The sequence below is a fragment of the Agelaius phoeniceus genome, chromosome 16 (genome assembly GCF_051311805.1).
Source record: "Agelaius phoeniceus isolate bAgePho1 chromosome 16, bAgePho1.hap1, whole genome shotgun sequence".
NCBI classification, from domain to species: Eukaryota; Metazoa; Chordata; class Aves; order Passeriformes; family Icteridae; genus Agelaius; species Agelaius phoeniceus.
Window position 1 is genome coordinate 7,627,307 of NC_135280.1, and position 16,730 is coordinate 7,644,036.

Consider the following 16,730-nt stretch of genomic DNA (forward strand, 5'->3'; position numbering starts at 1 on the left):
TGGGCTTTCTCCTGCTTTCCTGTATTTGTGCCTCCTCCTCCACGCAGCAACTCCCAACTTCCAAATCCCAAGATAAGGAGAGAGCCCAGTGAACTTAGGGTTGGAAACTAGGATGGTATAAATATTCCATCAGCTGTATTTAATAACTTCTGGAATGGTAACTATTTCAGCTTTATCTTGGCCTATTCCAATTCACATGAAAAAATCCCTCATGGTCAAACCTTTTAGCAAACATTTCCTTTAATTTTTCAATTTTTTTTTTTTCGGAGTGCCTAAAGCTCTCCTAAGCATCTTTGTGCTTGGAAATTCTGTTTGCTAACAAGAGATGCTCAAGCAGCCTCTATTTCAAGTGGCAATGGTTGCAAAGGATAGGCTGCAAATCACCTCATCCTGCTTCCAGCTCCCTGTGGAAAGCGAGGCTGAGCAAAGTCCACACATCCATGTGCTTTCCTTAAACATCCCTTGCCCCTCCCACAGCCACAAGGAAACTTCTTTCTTTTTTCTTTTTTTTTTTGGTGTGTGACAGGAGGGTGGGGGTGGTCAGGGAGGGAGGAGAAAGTGGAGATTGTCCAAGTATGAATCACTGATTCCTCCTTTCCATGGACTGAGTGCAGCACTTTCCCAGAAAGGAGGCAGTGGCTCCAGGAGCTGGCACTGAGTGCAGAAATCCAGGCAGTTCCTGGGCTGGCTGTTAACTGCTGAGCAGCTGCTGCAGCCTCTGCCCTGCCTTGCCTGGCTCATGGCCTGGATGTTCCAGGGGAGAGCCCCAGCTGCTGCCTTGGTGTCCAGCAGGGAATGGCATCCACGGGCCAGTCCTGCCCAGCTCCTGCTCCAGCTGGCCCCAGCACCTGCCTGGCCTGAGCTTCCCACAGCAGGAAGGGTTAATGGAAAAGGGTTTGTGCTTTAAGACACTTTGAATGGCTTTTATTTTTAGATATTTTAGAAGATATAGAGTGAAAGCCTATTGTTCTTATGGTAAGAGATCTTTACAAAGACATCAATATTTAAAGTTATTAAAAATATCTTAACAAAAGACTTTGCTTAAAAACTTGGCAGTTTAACAAGCACTCCTCCCTTCATCATCTTTTATTCCCATCAGACCAAGGCCGGGTTGTGATCCATGTGTGCTGCAACAGAAACAAGAGTTGTGTTAGTTCTGCTCAGTTCAGCCTTCATGCACATAACTCTGCTGGGCTGGCAGTGAGAGGCCTGCAACCCCCCCAGGTCAGCACATTGAAAAATTAATTCTTTTACCACCCCACAATTATTTGGCATCCTTTTTAATCAAGAAGCCTCCCCTGAACTGTTGGTCCTCAGGGAAACACTGATATAGGAACCTCACACTTGGCAAGAAATTTCTTCCCAGCCTGAGCTGGAGCTCCCTTCCAACCCACTCAGCAGCCTGAGAGTGTGAGCCAAGCCCTGTGGGCTTCCACAGCCTCCCTGTGGATGCAGATTCCTGAATCCACCTGTTCTGCTGGTGGGATTCCTACCCCTTGTGATGGAAGATCGTGCTAAGCAAGAATAGCTGGAAATGGCCCTTGAAAAGTGAATTGGGACGTGCTGAGCCCAGTGACTCTGCAAAGGACACGTGGTGTGGACTGAACTCACAGCCATCCCTGCCTCAAACCTTCCTGTGGGGTGACAGGTGAGTGGGCAGGGTACCTGAGGTGATACAGGGTGTAGAGAGGCAAATGATTGCTCAGAAATGCACAAACAGATGCAGTTTTAGCCCAAAGAAGGCAGCAGAAGGGGAGGTGTGACCTTTATTAGGCTCACCAGTGACAGTGAGAGCACAGAAGGCTGTTAAAGTGAGCATGTCCTCAGTAACCAGGGCTTTGCTTAGGAAAGATTGAACCTTTCTGGTTAATAATTAACAGTGAGACTGTGGCAGTTCAGGCCCAGGGGCTGAAATGCAAGAAGCCCACTCCAGAGAAGGATCCCTGATACCTGCAGTGCTGCAGCCCAACTCAAATTCACAACTTGCTCCTTCCTATAAAAGCTGAAGGACTCTGAACAAATCTGGGTTTTCTCATTTTTGTCCATCACATGAGGACAAGGGCATGAAGCACCTCCCTGATCAGCTGTGGCTGAAGCACAGTGTGGGGAACCACAACACAACAATTGGCAGGTGAGGCTTTGGCTGCAGTAATTTGGTGGATTTAGAAACCAAACACCTCAAAAACTCCTGCCTGCTGTGGAAACTGCTTGATTCTCTCACAGCCACATAGAACTTATCTCACTGTCAATGGGGATGAAACATTCTCTGGGGGAGGTGAGGGAGCTGATAAGATCTGTACAATTAATCAACACTCTGGACCCTCAGATGCATCAGCTGTGACTCAGGCCTGCTTTGTGGGCAGAACTTAGGGCTGAGGATTTATTGGCCCAACATGAAAGTCAGATTAAGTACAACAGCTTCCTCAGCCTTTCTCTTGGGCTTTCTCTTCCTTGTGCCTGGCTTTAATTTTTAATAGATTAAGATAAAAATATTCAGCTCTGTATTTTCCTTGGTTCTTTGCAAAATAGGTAGCAAGTTACCTGTTCACTCCAGGAAAGAGAACAACGCACAAGGTGTTATTCTGCAGGCTCCTATAAAGCTTTTTGATATGCTGGTCTAACTTCTTCACCTTTTTCCTTAGATCCTGCTCCTGCATAAGAGAATAGAACCATTAAAGTGGGATGGCACAGGTGAGGGCAGCAGTGATGCTGCTCCTGCCTGGCACTTGGCAGTGCAGTGGCCCAGCTGCAGGGAGAGCCACAGGCCCTGCTCAAATGGGAGCTGCAGCTCCAGAGCTCTCTAGAGCTCTTCTTTCCTGTGCCCCTTGTGCCCTGTCAGCTCTCCAGTGCCAGCTTTCAGTTCCTGGGCAGCACCACCCCCTGCCTGTTCAGCTATGCTGGTTTCACTGTGATGCAGTGCCCTGCACACATCACGTTATCTCCTGTGGTGTTATCTCTCAAGCTGCTCTGTGGGAACTGATCCTTGGCAGCTCCTTTGCTCCAGCACAAGGAAACCCTTCTGTCCCAAGCAGCTCTGCACCTCAGTCAGCTCAAAGTGACCTCTGCAGGTTCCCAGGGCAGTCCCTCCTCACTAACTGCAACAAACAGCAGCAGGGCCTCACACTCACAGAGTCAGACAGCTGCTCCATTTTCTCATAGAAGATGTGTTTTCCTTGCTTCTCATTGCTGTGATTCATTTGCCAAATCCATCTCCAGAGGTGACCTGGAGCAAGGGCATTCCTACTTCTTAGCTGGCTACCCTTCATGGTCCATCCATTTATGGCTTCAAGGGCATCCAGAGCACTCTGGGTTTTCTGGAATTCTGGAATACAAAGAGAAGGGAACATGCTTTGGCAATGCTGTTGCTGCCCTCCTTGGCACCTGCAAGGCAGGGCTAAAGGTGTGGAGCAGGAGGGAGATGAGAAACAAATCACTGCAGCAAGCAGATCCTCATCTTGCTCCAGATAAACATCAGACTAGAAATGCCAGCTGGCTGCAGCAGCACCCACTGAGCTGTTCTCACCTTCCAGAGGTGATGCCTGGCCTGTGTGAAACTGCACAGCAGCCACCCCTCACATGGAAGTACTGGAGCCCCATTAGTTACCCTGGAATTTTTCTAAGTAAATGTCTGGGGTTTTTTTAAGCAGGTGGTTTTTCCTCTTAAATATTTAGCTGTAAAGTGCTCCTCCAAACAATATGTGCTTTCACTGGAGCATTTTAAATACCATCCCTTTGAGCCTACCTGGCTTTCAGTAGCTCTTGCTGTGTCTGTGCAAAGTCCCAAGGGCTGCTGATTATTATTTGAAGGAAATATGCAGGCTGTGTGTGGAGCTACTTACTGAGGAAACAGCAGTTCCTGTGCTTTCCACTCTGAGGATCCTTTGGCAGGAACAGTGCTTCCAGGTCTTTCAACTGGCTGAATTCTTCTTGCAAGTCTGTCTCTGTTAATGACTTCTTTAGACCAGCCACATAAATCACACCTTCATTTTCTACATCCAGTTCTAATTCCTTAATCAGAACATTGCAGTCCAGCATTGCTGCAGTGACTGGTCTCTGGACCTGGGGTGGATGCAGCAGGAATAAAAAGCATGTCAGCCCACACTGCTCTGTGTTCTGAGCTCCTATTTTGAAGTATTTTTCTCCCATTATCAAAAGTAGACAGGTTCTTTTTCATCACTTGAAATAAATATGACTAATGAAGGCCAACTTAATTAGTCATAATAAAGGGAGATCACAGTTGTAATGCAGAAAAACTATAAAACTAAAATGCCAAAAAACTATAAAACTAAAAGGCCATGCTCTGTATAGCCCTGTTACTTGGATGTGCCTTTTCAAGCTGCAGCTGGAGGTCAGAACTCTTTCTCACTCCCTTCTGCTGACAGGCAAAAAGGAAAAACAAGAGGGATCCAGCCACTTGCTTTCTGCCAGCAGCCCTGAATTGTGCAGGGACAGGGGATTGTAACAGCACAAGCATTTGCCCAGCCACACTGCTGTGGTGTTTCAGATGTATTGGAAGCTGTGCCTGGGCTAAACAGAACTTTTGCTCTTTGCCTTTACCTTAATGCAGGATCCTGCTACCTCAGCTCCATTCAGGCACTCCACAGCAAGCTGGGCAGCTTCCAGCACTTCGTATTGGATACAGACATAGGGCTGGAAAGAGCAGAGTAAAATACTTCAGGTTTAGCAGTGAGACACATTAGCCCTCCCTTGTAAAAAGTCAGGTCTCAATAAAGTTCTGCTTTCTTTTAAAACTAGAATAATATAAAAAAGTTTGAGGGTAAAATATGTAATACTCCATATACTCCAGCTGTTTAAAACCCCCTTCAATTAACTCTTCAATTAACACTACCCTTTTTTTCCCCTTTGGCTATTAAAGGCCTTAACACATCAGTTCTCTTTAGAAGGACAAAAATCACCTCAGCTTCCCCAGCACTCAAAGTCCTCTGAGCAGCACATGAGCTGCACTGTTCTTGTCCTTGTGTGGAGCAGATTTTAGGTGCCCTGAATGTTTGTAGTTGATGACTAAACTACCACAAAAAACCCCTCCAAACAGAATAACTGGTATTCCTCTGGTTCTAATCTGTATCTTTCCAAGAGTTTACTCAGACCTCCCAGGCCTGACTGCAACCTTTGAGTGCTCCTCACCTGGAATGTTTCAGTTACCACTGTAAGGGACTGGATTGGTCCACACCTCCCAAATTCTTTCTTCACAGACTTCATGCAGAAGTTTTCTTCAAAAGGACCTGCGTAAATTGTCAGCATGTCAGTCAGCTTGCTTCTCACCTGTTGGAACACAGATTAGAGAAGGCACTTCACAAAGCAAAGGAACTAACTACTCAGTGCCTCCTGACAAATCACAGCTCTCTACAAACTCAGCACAAAGATTATTCTCAAAGAAAAAATGATACCTTTTCAGGAAGTCCAGCATGAAGGTGAGATGCAAGGTACTCTGGACCCAAACTGAACTGAATGATGCTGAATTTGGACAGGGGAACATCTTCCAAGGCTCTCTGAAGGATCTGGAGGGACAAGAGCAAATGGCTCAAAGAGGTACAGGACAATTGTACTGCAGAGGATCAAAAACAAGGCTATTGAATTTAACTCCCAACTTTAATTTTCATTATTATCCAAGAAAGTCCTCAGGCAGAAATTCTCCCTTGGTGAGTCATGAGAGGATGCAGAGGATCAAAGCTCATTTCCGAAGTGCTCAAATGGATTTAGCTAACCTGGCATTAACACTATTGCTAACAGCACTGACAGTCAGCTTTTAAAATAGGACTCATCTGCCCACTCCAGAACAAGAACAACTTTGAACTATTTTGATGCTTAGACCAACCCACTCTAAGTCCATTCACCTGTTTGTTTGAAGTGCTCAGGTTACTCTGACACAGGCCAGAAGAGTCTGATCCCTGTCTGCCCAAAAGGAGGGGTTTTTGGCCAGTCACCTGCAGACAATCTAAAAAACTAGCAGAGACAAGTACACTGTGAATCACAATACTTTTCAATATGGGGAACAAAAACTTTCAAGAAATGCTTGTTAGAGAATCACAATGCAGTTAAGAAATTTGAAAGAATATTCTTGTCCACAACATCAAAAGAAGCCTAGAAAATATTCTGTGAAATTTGAGATGAAACTGCCTAAAGTTTTTCAGCACTGTGCTGCAATTATATGTGTCTGTCTGAAGATCCTGATTGCTTCTGAAAAATGTAAGGCACTTGTTTGATTTTACTGAGGATTCAACTGAAGGAAAAACATACATATTTGAGAATCTTATTACCATGGTTTGGATAATGGTGGAGGCTCATTCAGCTGTTCCTGGAACCCACATCCTTGTGGCTGTAGCACAGCTTTGTTCTGTGAGACCTCAGCCAGTTTTTCAGCTGTCAGAAGCATCTCCAAGTTTAGTTCTGCTACCTAGAGGAAGGAAGAAGATTATTAGCTGGCTTTCATCTCATCAGCTAATTGTAGCTGACAAAAAGCCTGTGCTTTCCCTGTGAGTCATGTAGGCACACTCCAGCAGTGAAGAAACATGGACATTAATTTCTTGCCTTATTATTTTCTGTTGTCATTTTGGAGCATGCAGCACTCACAGCATCTCCAAAAAAGTTCTCAGAAATCAACAGCACAAGGGACTCATAAATCCAGCTGAATCACTACCACAACACACAAGGTCCCTCTCTTTGATCTAGAAAAATGACAGGCATTCCTGCAGCCTGGAAATGTCTCAGTCCTTCTTCACCCAGGGCCCCTCTTCAGGATCAGCAGCAATGCTGGCTGATGTCAGTGAGCACTGAGCACTGACAGTGCCCAGGTTATTCAGGTACCTGGACAGAGGCTGGAAGTAACAAGCTCTCAAAACTGGGCCCTCTATCACAGCTCCATTCTCTCTTTTAAATCAACAGGAGGATGGGCAGGAGTGGAGGTTTTTTTTCTTCAAAAGCACAACAACATTATGTTCTGTAGTTTAGGACATTTATATCTTAATTAGGTATAATTACTTTTGTTGGTCCTTGCTCAATGAAAAATTGAGCTAACTCCAGTGCAGCTCTAGCATCTTCTGTAGGATCATGCCCAAGCTTCTGTTCACACTGAATCTCCTTCCTAGGGCATCAAAATTAGGTGTACAGGCAGGTTATCTGTTTTTCCACACTGACCAATATCCTGTCTTTTCTAAACCGGGTCCTTTTCAGGCAAAAGAGCTTTCCCCTCTCCAAAAAGGATTTCAGTTCTGTGCAGCAGCATTCTTGTGAAATATTCCCAAAAGTTACTGCAAGAAATGTTTTTGCAATCTTGAGCAAAATGGTTTCTGGAATTTACAGAATCACTAGGTTGGAAGAGATCTTCAAGATCATCAAGTCCAACCCAGCCCTAGCACCTCAACTAAACCCTGGCACCCAGTGCCACATCCAGGCTTTGTTAAACACATGCAGAGATGGTGACTCCACCACCTCCCCAGGCAGGCCATTCCAGTACTTTATCACCCTTTCTGTAAAAAACTTTTTCCTAATATCCAACCTGTATTTCCCTTGGTGCAGCTAAAGACTGTCTCCTCTGGTTCTGTCAGTGCTGCCTGGAGAAAGAGCCCAGTCCCAGCTGAGCACAGGCACCTTTCAGGAGCTGCAGAGAGTGATGAGGGCAGCCCTGAGTCTCCTTTTCTCCAGGCTGAGCACCCCCAGCTCCCTCAGGGGTTCCTCTCAGGGTTTGTGTTCCCAGCCCCTCTCCAGCCTCGTTGTCCCCTCTGGACATTCTTGAGCGTCCCAAGGTCCTTCCCAAGCTGAGGGCCCAGAGCTGGACACAGCACTCCAGGTGTGCCCTCACCAGTGCCAAGCACAGGGGAAACCTGACAGAAGCAGTGCTAATATTTGCTACTCTGATGCATGACTATTTTTACATTTTACTTCTTCCTTGACCAATGACCCAACTGACAATTTGCACACAGCAGCCTCCATTTCAGTGAAGCTTGGCACAGCAGAGCATCACCATTCACTGTGAGCAGGGGCAGAACTGTCTCACTAAGATACCAGCCACTGACAGCTGACACTGAGAAATAGGATTGAAGTCAGTAAATCAGACTTTCATGTGTTAACCTTTCTTTGTTGCCAACTGAAGCAGCTCTCAGCTGTGTGAGCAGGAGTGCTTCTGTTGTTCTACAATCCAATACAGCTCTCCAGCCCTGCAGGAAGGTGAGTTTTGCTGGGACCTAGATCTGGTTGGGTCACAGCATTCCTGCTTGCTCAAAGACAAGCCCATTTATTATGCTGCCAGTAAATTCCTTTTTACCATGTCTTACTTGCACAACCTGCTCCTTTCTTTTGAATCTTAGTAACAAAATGATAATTCTGATACTATTAGCAGCAGAGTAAGACCCTATGACCCACCATGACAGTTTCTAATCTTTCCCATGATAGTACAGTAATAATCTTACCCTAAAACAGCTTTGGCTAGAAATTTTAGCTTAAATCTTCGACCTTCACTTCTGGCAAAAAGCAGTGAAGTATCAATAACGCTGGGGTGGATCATCTGGAGGAGAAAAATCATCACCACTTTAGTTTAAGAACAGCACACATACAGAACAGGACAGTAGCTCCACCATTTTCTGTGCCTCTGCCTTTTAGTTTCAGTTGCCAGTTTCTCCCTGACAGATACCTCATTCACAAGAGAGCAAAAGGAGCAATGAAACAAGTCCAACTCTCCTTTCTACTTCCCACTCTAGTGAGAAGATCTAGATTGGCTTACAAAGACTAACTATGATTCAAGCATTTTAGATTGGTTAAATTACCCACAGAAAGGACTTTAGTTTTCCCAGTGACAGAGCTATCAGAAGCATCTAGCTGAAGCAGAGGGGTAAAGCTGCTCTTGCAACAATATCTGTGTCTGGACAGACTTCTCTCTTTTGGGTTCTGAAAGGCCCCTTGCAAATTTTATAGCTGTAAGGAAAGTTCTTGACTTTTAAACCTTACAAACATAGGGCTATTCATAATAAGAAACAATTAACAAGTGTTCACTAATAAAAAGAGCAATTGTTAAAAAGTTTTCAGGTGTTAAACGAGTAACACAGGGTTGGGAAAAACAGTCTTAAAAACATACTCACTTCCAAAGCCTGAAGATCAGAATTTAAAGAATGGCCCACCAATACTGCATCATGGGGAAGCATTTTTTTTAGCCTGGTTTGGATGTCTGACAGTCTTGTCTTCACTGGAAGAAGCATTTTCCTTGTGATTCCTGAGAATCTTCAAAACAAAAGTTGGGTGAGTTAAAAGCAATATATTAGCAACAGTGTATGCTGGAAAAGATTACAAGCAGGTCCTGTGATATGAATATGAAATATGAACTCAGTGTAGCTAATCACAGAATGCTATTTACTGTTTTCTGTTCCAACACCAGAGGATATACTGCAGCTAAACTGCTAAGAGTGCTACCACAGCTGTTTCAAAAGTTTATTTCTCCCAGGTATTCTTAAGTAATGCAGTTGGCATCAGACAGCACAGGTAAGGAAATATTGCAAGTCTGATGGTGGAAGGAGATGCTTCCAAGTAACTGAGGGGACTGGGACATCACCTCCTGGATAAAGCCAGGTGAAGTTTTGAAGAAGACAAGCCTTGAGTTTTGCCTGCTTTTGTGATAATCCTGAGCCCCACCCTAAAGGTGTGTACAAGCTCTATGCATTTTTTACATATGAGCAAATTTAGCTATGGACTCCATCTTATTTTGTAACCATGAGTGAAGAGTAACTTGTACTGTGTATCATTAATTTGTAACAGAACTTTCCATGGACACTGCAGAATGGCAGTGGTTCTGCCTGGTAGCCCCACATTGTACACAGAATTTTGGGCACTTTAGTCACACAGCAAGAACTGTATTCCTAACACTGAGGGAAATGCAGGGATCTGTGCAAACCCAGGGGTTTCTGAAAAGTCCTGTGGAACAGCTGAATGTGAAAGGGCTGAATGTGAAAGCCAGAGAGATGAGGAAGGTTTGTGCCAGTGACCTGGTGCGGTAGTTGACCACTGTGCGCTCAGGTTTGACCAGCTCATTGAGGAGGCACTGGCCCCGTGCATCCACCAAGGACACACGCGTCACTTCGTTCCCTTTTGCAGTCAGGCACTGTCAGGAAGAAGCAGAGGCAGTTGTTGAATCAGCACGACACTGCCACTCCAAAACCTTCACTAACACCTGCTTTGGCTGCAGCAGCACCACTGTGAAGAGTTCCTTGACTTAGAGTAGAGATCCACCACTCACAGCTGGTGGGTTTGTACTGTACTGTGCTTCATTCTAATTGTTACATGTGCACTGTGAGCACAGCAAACACACAGGCAAGCACAGCACAGGAAAACGTTGTAAAGAAGTGCTGACTTCACAGAATCAGTCTGTGCTCTCTGCAGTGCACAAATGCCACTGGCAGCACCAGCCCCAGAGACACTGAGCAATTTAAAGGCAGAGCCCAGGTTGTATCAATGCTGATGCCAACATCAGCCAGGCACCTCTGCAAGGCTAAAACTGCACTAAAGGAGGACTCTTCACCAAGCAGCTGCCAAAGGAACTGTGATGGCTAAAGGAAAGATGTGTGACAGGGAAGTATCTGTCCTTTCCCAAACCTTGGAGAGAGCTGAGGAGGAATTCCATAGCAATCTCATGGGTTATTGCAGCATTGCTGACAGGCCTGGCAGATCCAGCTGCTGCTCTGGGAGCCAACAGAACTGAGCTCTACTCAGGATATTATTTTTGTCTCACAGCCAGAACCACTGCTGGGGCCTCTCCATGGCTGCATTAGCACTGGTACCATCAAGGAAGGGACTGGCAGCAGATATTAAGATATCAGAAGTGGTTTAACAAATACACAGAGTGCTTGGCTTACTTGGGAAGAGCTGATAAGAGCTGGGTGCCTGATTCTATTTTGTAAGGCCACACACCCTGATTTTTACCATTTCACAATCCAGACCAAAGAGGGGGCTGCTGTCTGTCCTCTGCTGATCACACTCTGTGGAGATGTAGCCCTTGCATCCAGGGGAACCTGGAGGGAAAACACACCTGGGAATAAGAAGAAGATCTTTCTTCTACAACTCATATGACAAAACGTATCACTAAACTGTCAAAACTAAAAACAACCCTCAACACAACAAAACAATAAACAGCCCTCACCCAAAAACTGACCTTCTATGGGATAATCATTTTTTTTCTGCTCTTCTAAAGTTAGAGTATAGCTGGTAAGGCCTTGTTTTTTTTCTCCATATCTCTGAATGATGGGATCACATTGCAAGTCTGAGCTTTTAGTAATGCACTCACTGCTGGTGGAAGTCAAGCCTGTAAAATACAGAAGCATCTGTCAAGCTCAGTTTCTGCATCAGATGAACACTTAAAAGCTGCACCATTCCAAATCACTACCTGGAACAACAGACTGGAGAGAGGGTCAGAGAAAAGGACAGAGTCTTCTTACCTCAAACCTAGTTTACATCTCTGTCTCTTTGATTAGATACATCTTAGAATGGGTGGTAAAGCAGCAGGGATTGGGATTAAATATGTTAAGAACTTTCTCTCATTTTTCATTCACTTTGACAACCAGCCCAACATGAGTTACTGAACTAGTCAAGGTAAGGAGTCTCATGGTTTAAGCCACTGTATGTGTTCCTTTCTAAACCAGTTTACCATGGCAGCACACTGGGATTGCAGAGGATGCAAAGTCATGAATCTCTGTTCAAAGTGAGTCACTGTCTTGAAAGAGACAATGCAAACCCAAACAAAATACCTTGTGGAGTGTTTTGAGGTTTCAGGTTTGTTCCTTCTCCATACAGGCTGACTGGGAAGTTAGCAGAAGGTGCTAATGTGAATCTCTGAAAAATGAAAATGTGAAAACATATTAGTGACTTTGAAAGACAGGCAGAGATAAGAAGAAAATTAGGGGTTCATTGATCCCCAAGCCAGCCAAATTCAGAGGAGGATGAAAAAAAAATAGTGGAAATACATTTGGTGTTTTAGCAAGTAGACAAACCCAACACAAATCAAACCTGTTCCAATGAGGGATGATAGAGGATTCTTTGTACTACAGGACAGATCTGCCTTGCCTGATATGATCAAGAAGGCAAATCTCAAGACCTTCTTTGATAGAAGCTAAAGCTAGTTCCAGTCTTTCCAGTTAAGTTGTGATTTACATTTGCTGTAGTTCAGGAAGAACTCTATAGAAGCTTAAATTCAAGTCCTTCTTTCTATCTTCTTTCAAAAATGTTGCTTGTAAGTCAGAAAATTAATTATTTTCATAATCTTTCTGGGAAATGGGAGAAACTTGACATAAAGTGCAAATAATAAAAGTGATATTTTTCAACCAGTGAGACTAGCATAACTCTATAGAGAGTCTCCTCACTCACAGTAAATTCCAAATTGCTGAAATTATTCCAAGATATTTATAATCTAATTGGAATCCTGTAGATGCAGGATATGTAACAGTCAGAGGACTGAAACATCAATAAATATTTCACCTGGTAAGGCTTCAAAGATGTGAGTGTTGAAATCCTGTTCCTAATATCAAAGCCCTGTCCATTGTTCTGAGCTGACAACTGCAGCAAACAGATCCTCTCACTTGCTGTCAGGGATGGCCACACCCTGGGCAAAGGCAGTGATTCCACTGCAGCCATTATCCCTGGGATGTGGCTTCAGGACGGGCAGAAGTTGAGAGGACGAGGCTGCAGGCTGGGGACTTACATGGCGGAACGCTCTCCTGAGGTGTCTGAACTGTAAATAGAATCTGTAGAAATGGAGTTGGCTCATTCCATGTAGAACAACAACCACAACCCCAGCCAGGTGGCTTTGGTGATAAATACGGCACCAGCTGCAGTTAAAAAAGAGGAATAATTAAAAATATATATATATATATAAAAATCAAAGCAAAACAATTATCAAGCACTCTTAAAAAAAAAAGTTGGAACCAGCCCAGCTTTTAAGTCAGTAAATGGCAAAGTGCCAAATGACTTCAATAAGAAGAGGCTTTATAGCTTATCTCCAACAGCCACATATTCCTGGAAGCAACAGAGTAGTACAGGAGACAGAGAAAGAAGAGTTATTGCAAATTTCTGCTGCATACCATCTCAAGACATGTATACCTCATTCATATGCATCAGAATGTGAATATACCAGCAACTTCAACTGTAGGCATGCAGTCTGGTGAATTAATCAATCAAAGTAAGTTTCACAAAATAATTCTCTATTCACTATCAAAATCTAAAGTGTGGCATTTTCCGCTTTGAGTTTCATTTGAAGATTAGTTTAATTTCATTTTTGCCATTCAAGGTTATAAGCCCTCCTCAGCCTTTCCCTTCCAGTCCTGAGAAGTCCCTTTTCCTTCACTTCTGAGAAGTGGCCCAGAGAAAAGGAGAAGTGACTGAAATGTGTTTGTTTTTTCTAAAATGCTTTAGAACACTCTGTTTCAATTACATCTAACGTGAAATGCATTAATATTTGTGTTAATATTTTAACAGGGTATTTTGTTTCTCAGTGTGTGGAGCTTCTTCAGTTCCACAGCAGTCATTCAGTTTTTCAAAACTGCATGAAACAAAACTGTGGAATGGTAGGATTTTTGCCAGAAGAGGAATTCTGCTTCCTGGCCAAATCTAACAACAATATCTGCACAATCCAGGCTGCCATTATGGCAACTCCACAGTGAGAGCTCCAAGCCCAGCATGGCCAATATTCCTGCAGGAATGCTTTCACACCAGGCCAGAACAGGAGACCAGGCTGACTGCAGCTGTGGCTGTACCTGGGCTGGGCTGCGTTGTGGCATTTCCCCAGAGCTGCGTATTTCAGCAGCTCATACAGCTGCTCCTGGCTGATTTCAGAGTCCTCACCCAGCAGAGCTGCTGACAAATGACAGGACTTTACCTGTGGAAAGGGAAATGCTGGTAAGAGAGGTTTCATGTAATTACACCAGTACACGAAAAAAGAAGGAAAAAGAAACTACCTGGATACAACCAGCTCCATTTAAGCTAACTCCTCTACCCTTTATGGGCAGCAGTTTCCTTTCAGATCCCACTTTAATATTACATTTACTCAAGATTTCAGTAACCTTCGAAGGTACTCTAACTTTGAAGATTCATTTAACAAAGATTAACATAAGCAGAAGTATGCAGTAAGGAGACAACTGATATGCAAACACAATATTCTGGTCTCTCAACCCTTTCCCCCACTGGCTGCTGTAGAGCTTTAAACATTTGTACAAGTGTTACATTAGTAACTCACTCTATGTGAGGTTTTCTCTATCTAGAGTGTGGGATCTGCTCTGCCACAAGGGTTTGCTGACCCCTGCAGGGAAAAACGCTTCAGTAAAATCCAAGGAATATGCAGAAAGAAAGCACGGAGTAGATGAGGTGGGGACTGTGCCACATATTCCTACACAGCAGTTCTTTAAGCCTAAATACACAAATTATTCTAAAGGCTAATGTGGCATTTTGGTGACCTCCGCTGAGCAGATTGCTTCTTCCAAAGAATTCTTCTAAAAATTTTAAAGATATTCTTATTATGGGTGATGAAAAGACATCAAGGGGAAAAAACACCACACAACACTAGACAATGTAAAACCTCACAGCATGAACACCCACTGGAAGTCCTTTTCCCCCCACACTAACAAGCCACGTGCTCAGGAATTTGGACAGAGCCTGCCCACATGGGACTGAGCTGCTGTGCTCTTCAGGACATTTGTCACTGGGTAGGGAAGTTAAAGAGAGGTGACAACGTTCGTGGTTCCAGTGGTCAAGAATCATCCAGCAATAACAGCACAGGCTGGTGTAATTGCTAGTGCCTCATCTCTCAAGCTGAGACAAGTAATGACACCGTTGTTTTCGATACAGCCTAATTAAAGCTTTGCAAAAAAAAACCCACACAAAGAGCAGAGGTTTTGATTCACCAAGGAGAGGGTACTGCCAAGCACAGGAATTTGTCTCTAAGCGGGTACAAAGAGGGCTGATCTCACAGGCTGGAGACACCAACTCCTGTTCCACGGGCAGTGACTCAGTGTGCCCTGGGTGAGGTGTCCCCGTGGGGCTGCTCTGCATCCCTCAGCGGTGCATGTGCTGAGCACGCACAACGCTCCTTTCAAGATCTGCTTTGTTTACGAGAAGATTATATTGGAGAATGTATCTATTTTTAAACAAAATTCCTTAAATGCAATGCTGAGCACTCCAAATGAGTTATTTCCCACACCTCTTGGAGCAGAATCCAAGCCACTACCAGGCTCCCCAGGGCAGCGGTCACGGCCCCAAACGTGCCAAGGGTCGAGAAGCGTTCGGACAATGCTCTGAGGCACATGGCGGGATTGGACTGGCCACAACTCCAGGGCCAGGAGCTGGACTCGATGAGCCCTGCGAACAACTCAGGACATTCTGTGCTGTTATCAGCAGGCACCGGCTGTACCCGACCCTCCCGGTACGCTGCCGCTGTACACGGCTTTGGGGACTCCCAGTGCCCCCGAGAAGCGGCCGTAAGGGACACAGGGCCCGCACCGCGCTCCGCACAGCGCCGGGCGCTCGGCTCTCACCTCGGGGCCCAGGCCCGGGCCGCCGCCATCCGCCTTCCGCCTCTTCCGCGCCGCCCGCGGCCCCTCCGCGCCTTCGCCGAGCCGCTTGCGCCCGTTGAGGCACAGCCCCTTCGCCATGGCCCGCACGGGAGCGGCGGGAGCAGGCGGCCGCTCACGGCCGGGCATGGCCCCGCGCTCCCGGGGGCTCTCGGACGGCGCTGGGCGGCGCCAGGGCCGCGGCCGGAGCAGCCGAGCGCCGAGAGCGCGATGGGGGCGGGCCCGCGGGAGCTTTGAAACGGCGGCAGCGCGCTCAGGCGGCGGAGCCGGCCATGGCCACCAAACGCCTGGCCAGGTACGGGGCCGGGGCGCGGTGTCTGAGCTCGAAGGGGCCGCGGCGGTGGCGGTGTCCGGGCGCGGAGGGGCTGCGGTGGCGGCGGTGGCGGTGGCGGTGTCCGGGCGCGGAGGGGCGGTGGCGGTGGCGGTGGCGGGCGGCCCCTGAGCTCGGTCGGTGTCCGCAGGCGGCTGGGGCTGGCGCGGAGCAGCGCACGGACGCGGAGCGGGGCGCGGGCGGGCGCGGGGCAGCGCTTCGCCTTCCTGATCGTCCTGGACTTCGAGGCCACGTGCTGGGGGGACCGCGATCGGCGCGGGCCCGAGATCAGTGAGTGCCCCGAGCTGGCTCTGAACCGGTGTCGTCTTTATGGGCCCTCCTTGTATTGGGTTCCTTTAACCCCTGGCGTTTCAGCCCCAGTGTAGTGGGATAATAGATATACAAATAATATAAGTGTGTGTATATATATTGTGTATATATATATATATCACAGAATATTCTGAACTGAAAGAGACCAACAGGGATTATCAACTCCAGCTCTTAAGCGAGTGATCTATACAGGGATCAAACCCACAACCTTGGCTTTATCAGCATCATGCTTGAACTCTATGTTTATACATACATATAAAAATAAATATATATAGATATAAATTCTACATAAATTTTATAATATAAAATTTTATATATAAAAATTTTATATAATAAATTTTAGATATATAGAAAGTTTTTATATAGCATATATATAAAATTATAAATATAAAGTTTTAGAAATTTATTTTAATTAAATTATAATTTTATATCTAAAATTTTATTTATATGAAATTATATAAATATAAATTATAGATATAAAAATTATTCCATTATATAATATATATACATAAATATATATAATGGAATAGAATCAT

The 16,730-nt window shown here is 45.3% G+C and overlaps 1 protein-coding gene across 1 annotated transcript; it reads right to left on the bottom strand.

The window, feature by feature from the left end:
* Positions 1-908: 908 nt before the first annotated feature.
* REXO5 (RNA exonuclease 5) lies at positions 909-15,752 on the bottom strand. The gene is made up of 19 exons (XM_054643987.2): positions 15,519-15,752; positions 13,746-13,867; positions 12,695-12,821; positions 11,745-11,829; positions 11,153-11,302; positions 10,924-11,012; positions 9,990-10,105; positions 9,093-9,231; positions 8,427-8,521; positions 7,000-7,102; positions 6,279-6,415; positions 5,856-5,964; positions 5,409-5,519; positions 5,146-5,283; positions 4,558-4,650; positions 3,840-4,059; positions 3,129-3,322; positions 2,542-2,651; positions 909-1,127 (listed from the first exon to the last, which is right to left on the bottom strand). The coding sequence occupies exons 1-19, from the start codon at positions 15,681-15,683 to the stop codon at positions 1,058-1,060; spliced, it is 2,373 nt and encodes a 790-aa protein (XP_054499962.2). The 5' UTR covers positions 15,684-15,752; the 3' UTR covers positions 909-1,057.
* Positions 15,753-16,730: the final 978 nt, after the last annotated feature.

What these genes read in the sequence shown, in the direction of transcription:
- REXO5 (XM_054643987.2), bottom strand. Translation starts at nt 15,683, where the DNA reads ATGCCCGGCCGTGAGCGGCCGCCTGCTCCCGCCGCTCCCGTGCGGGCC. An exon ending in CCACCATTATCCAAACCATG is followed by an intron (nt 5,965 to 6,278) that starts GTAATAAGATTC and finishes TGTCTCTGCTAG; the next exon opens with TTTTTTAGATTGTCTGCAGG. An exon ending in ATGCTGGACTTCCTGAAAAG is followed by an intron (nt 5,284 to 5,408) that starts GTATCATTTTTT and finishes GTGTTCCAACAG; the next exon opens with GTGAGAAGCAAGCTGACTGA.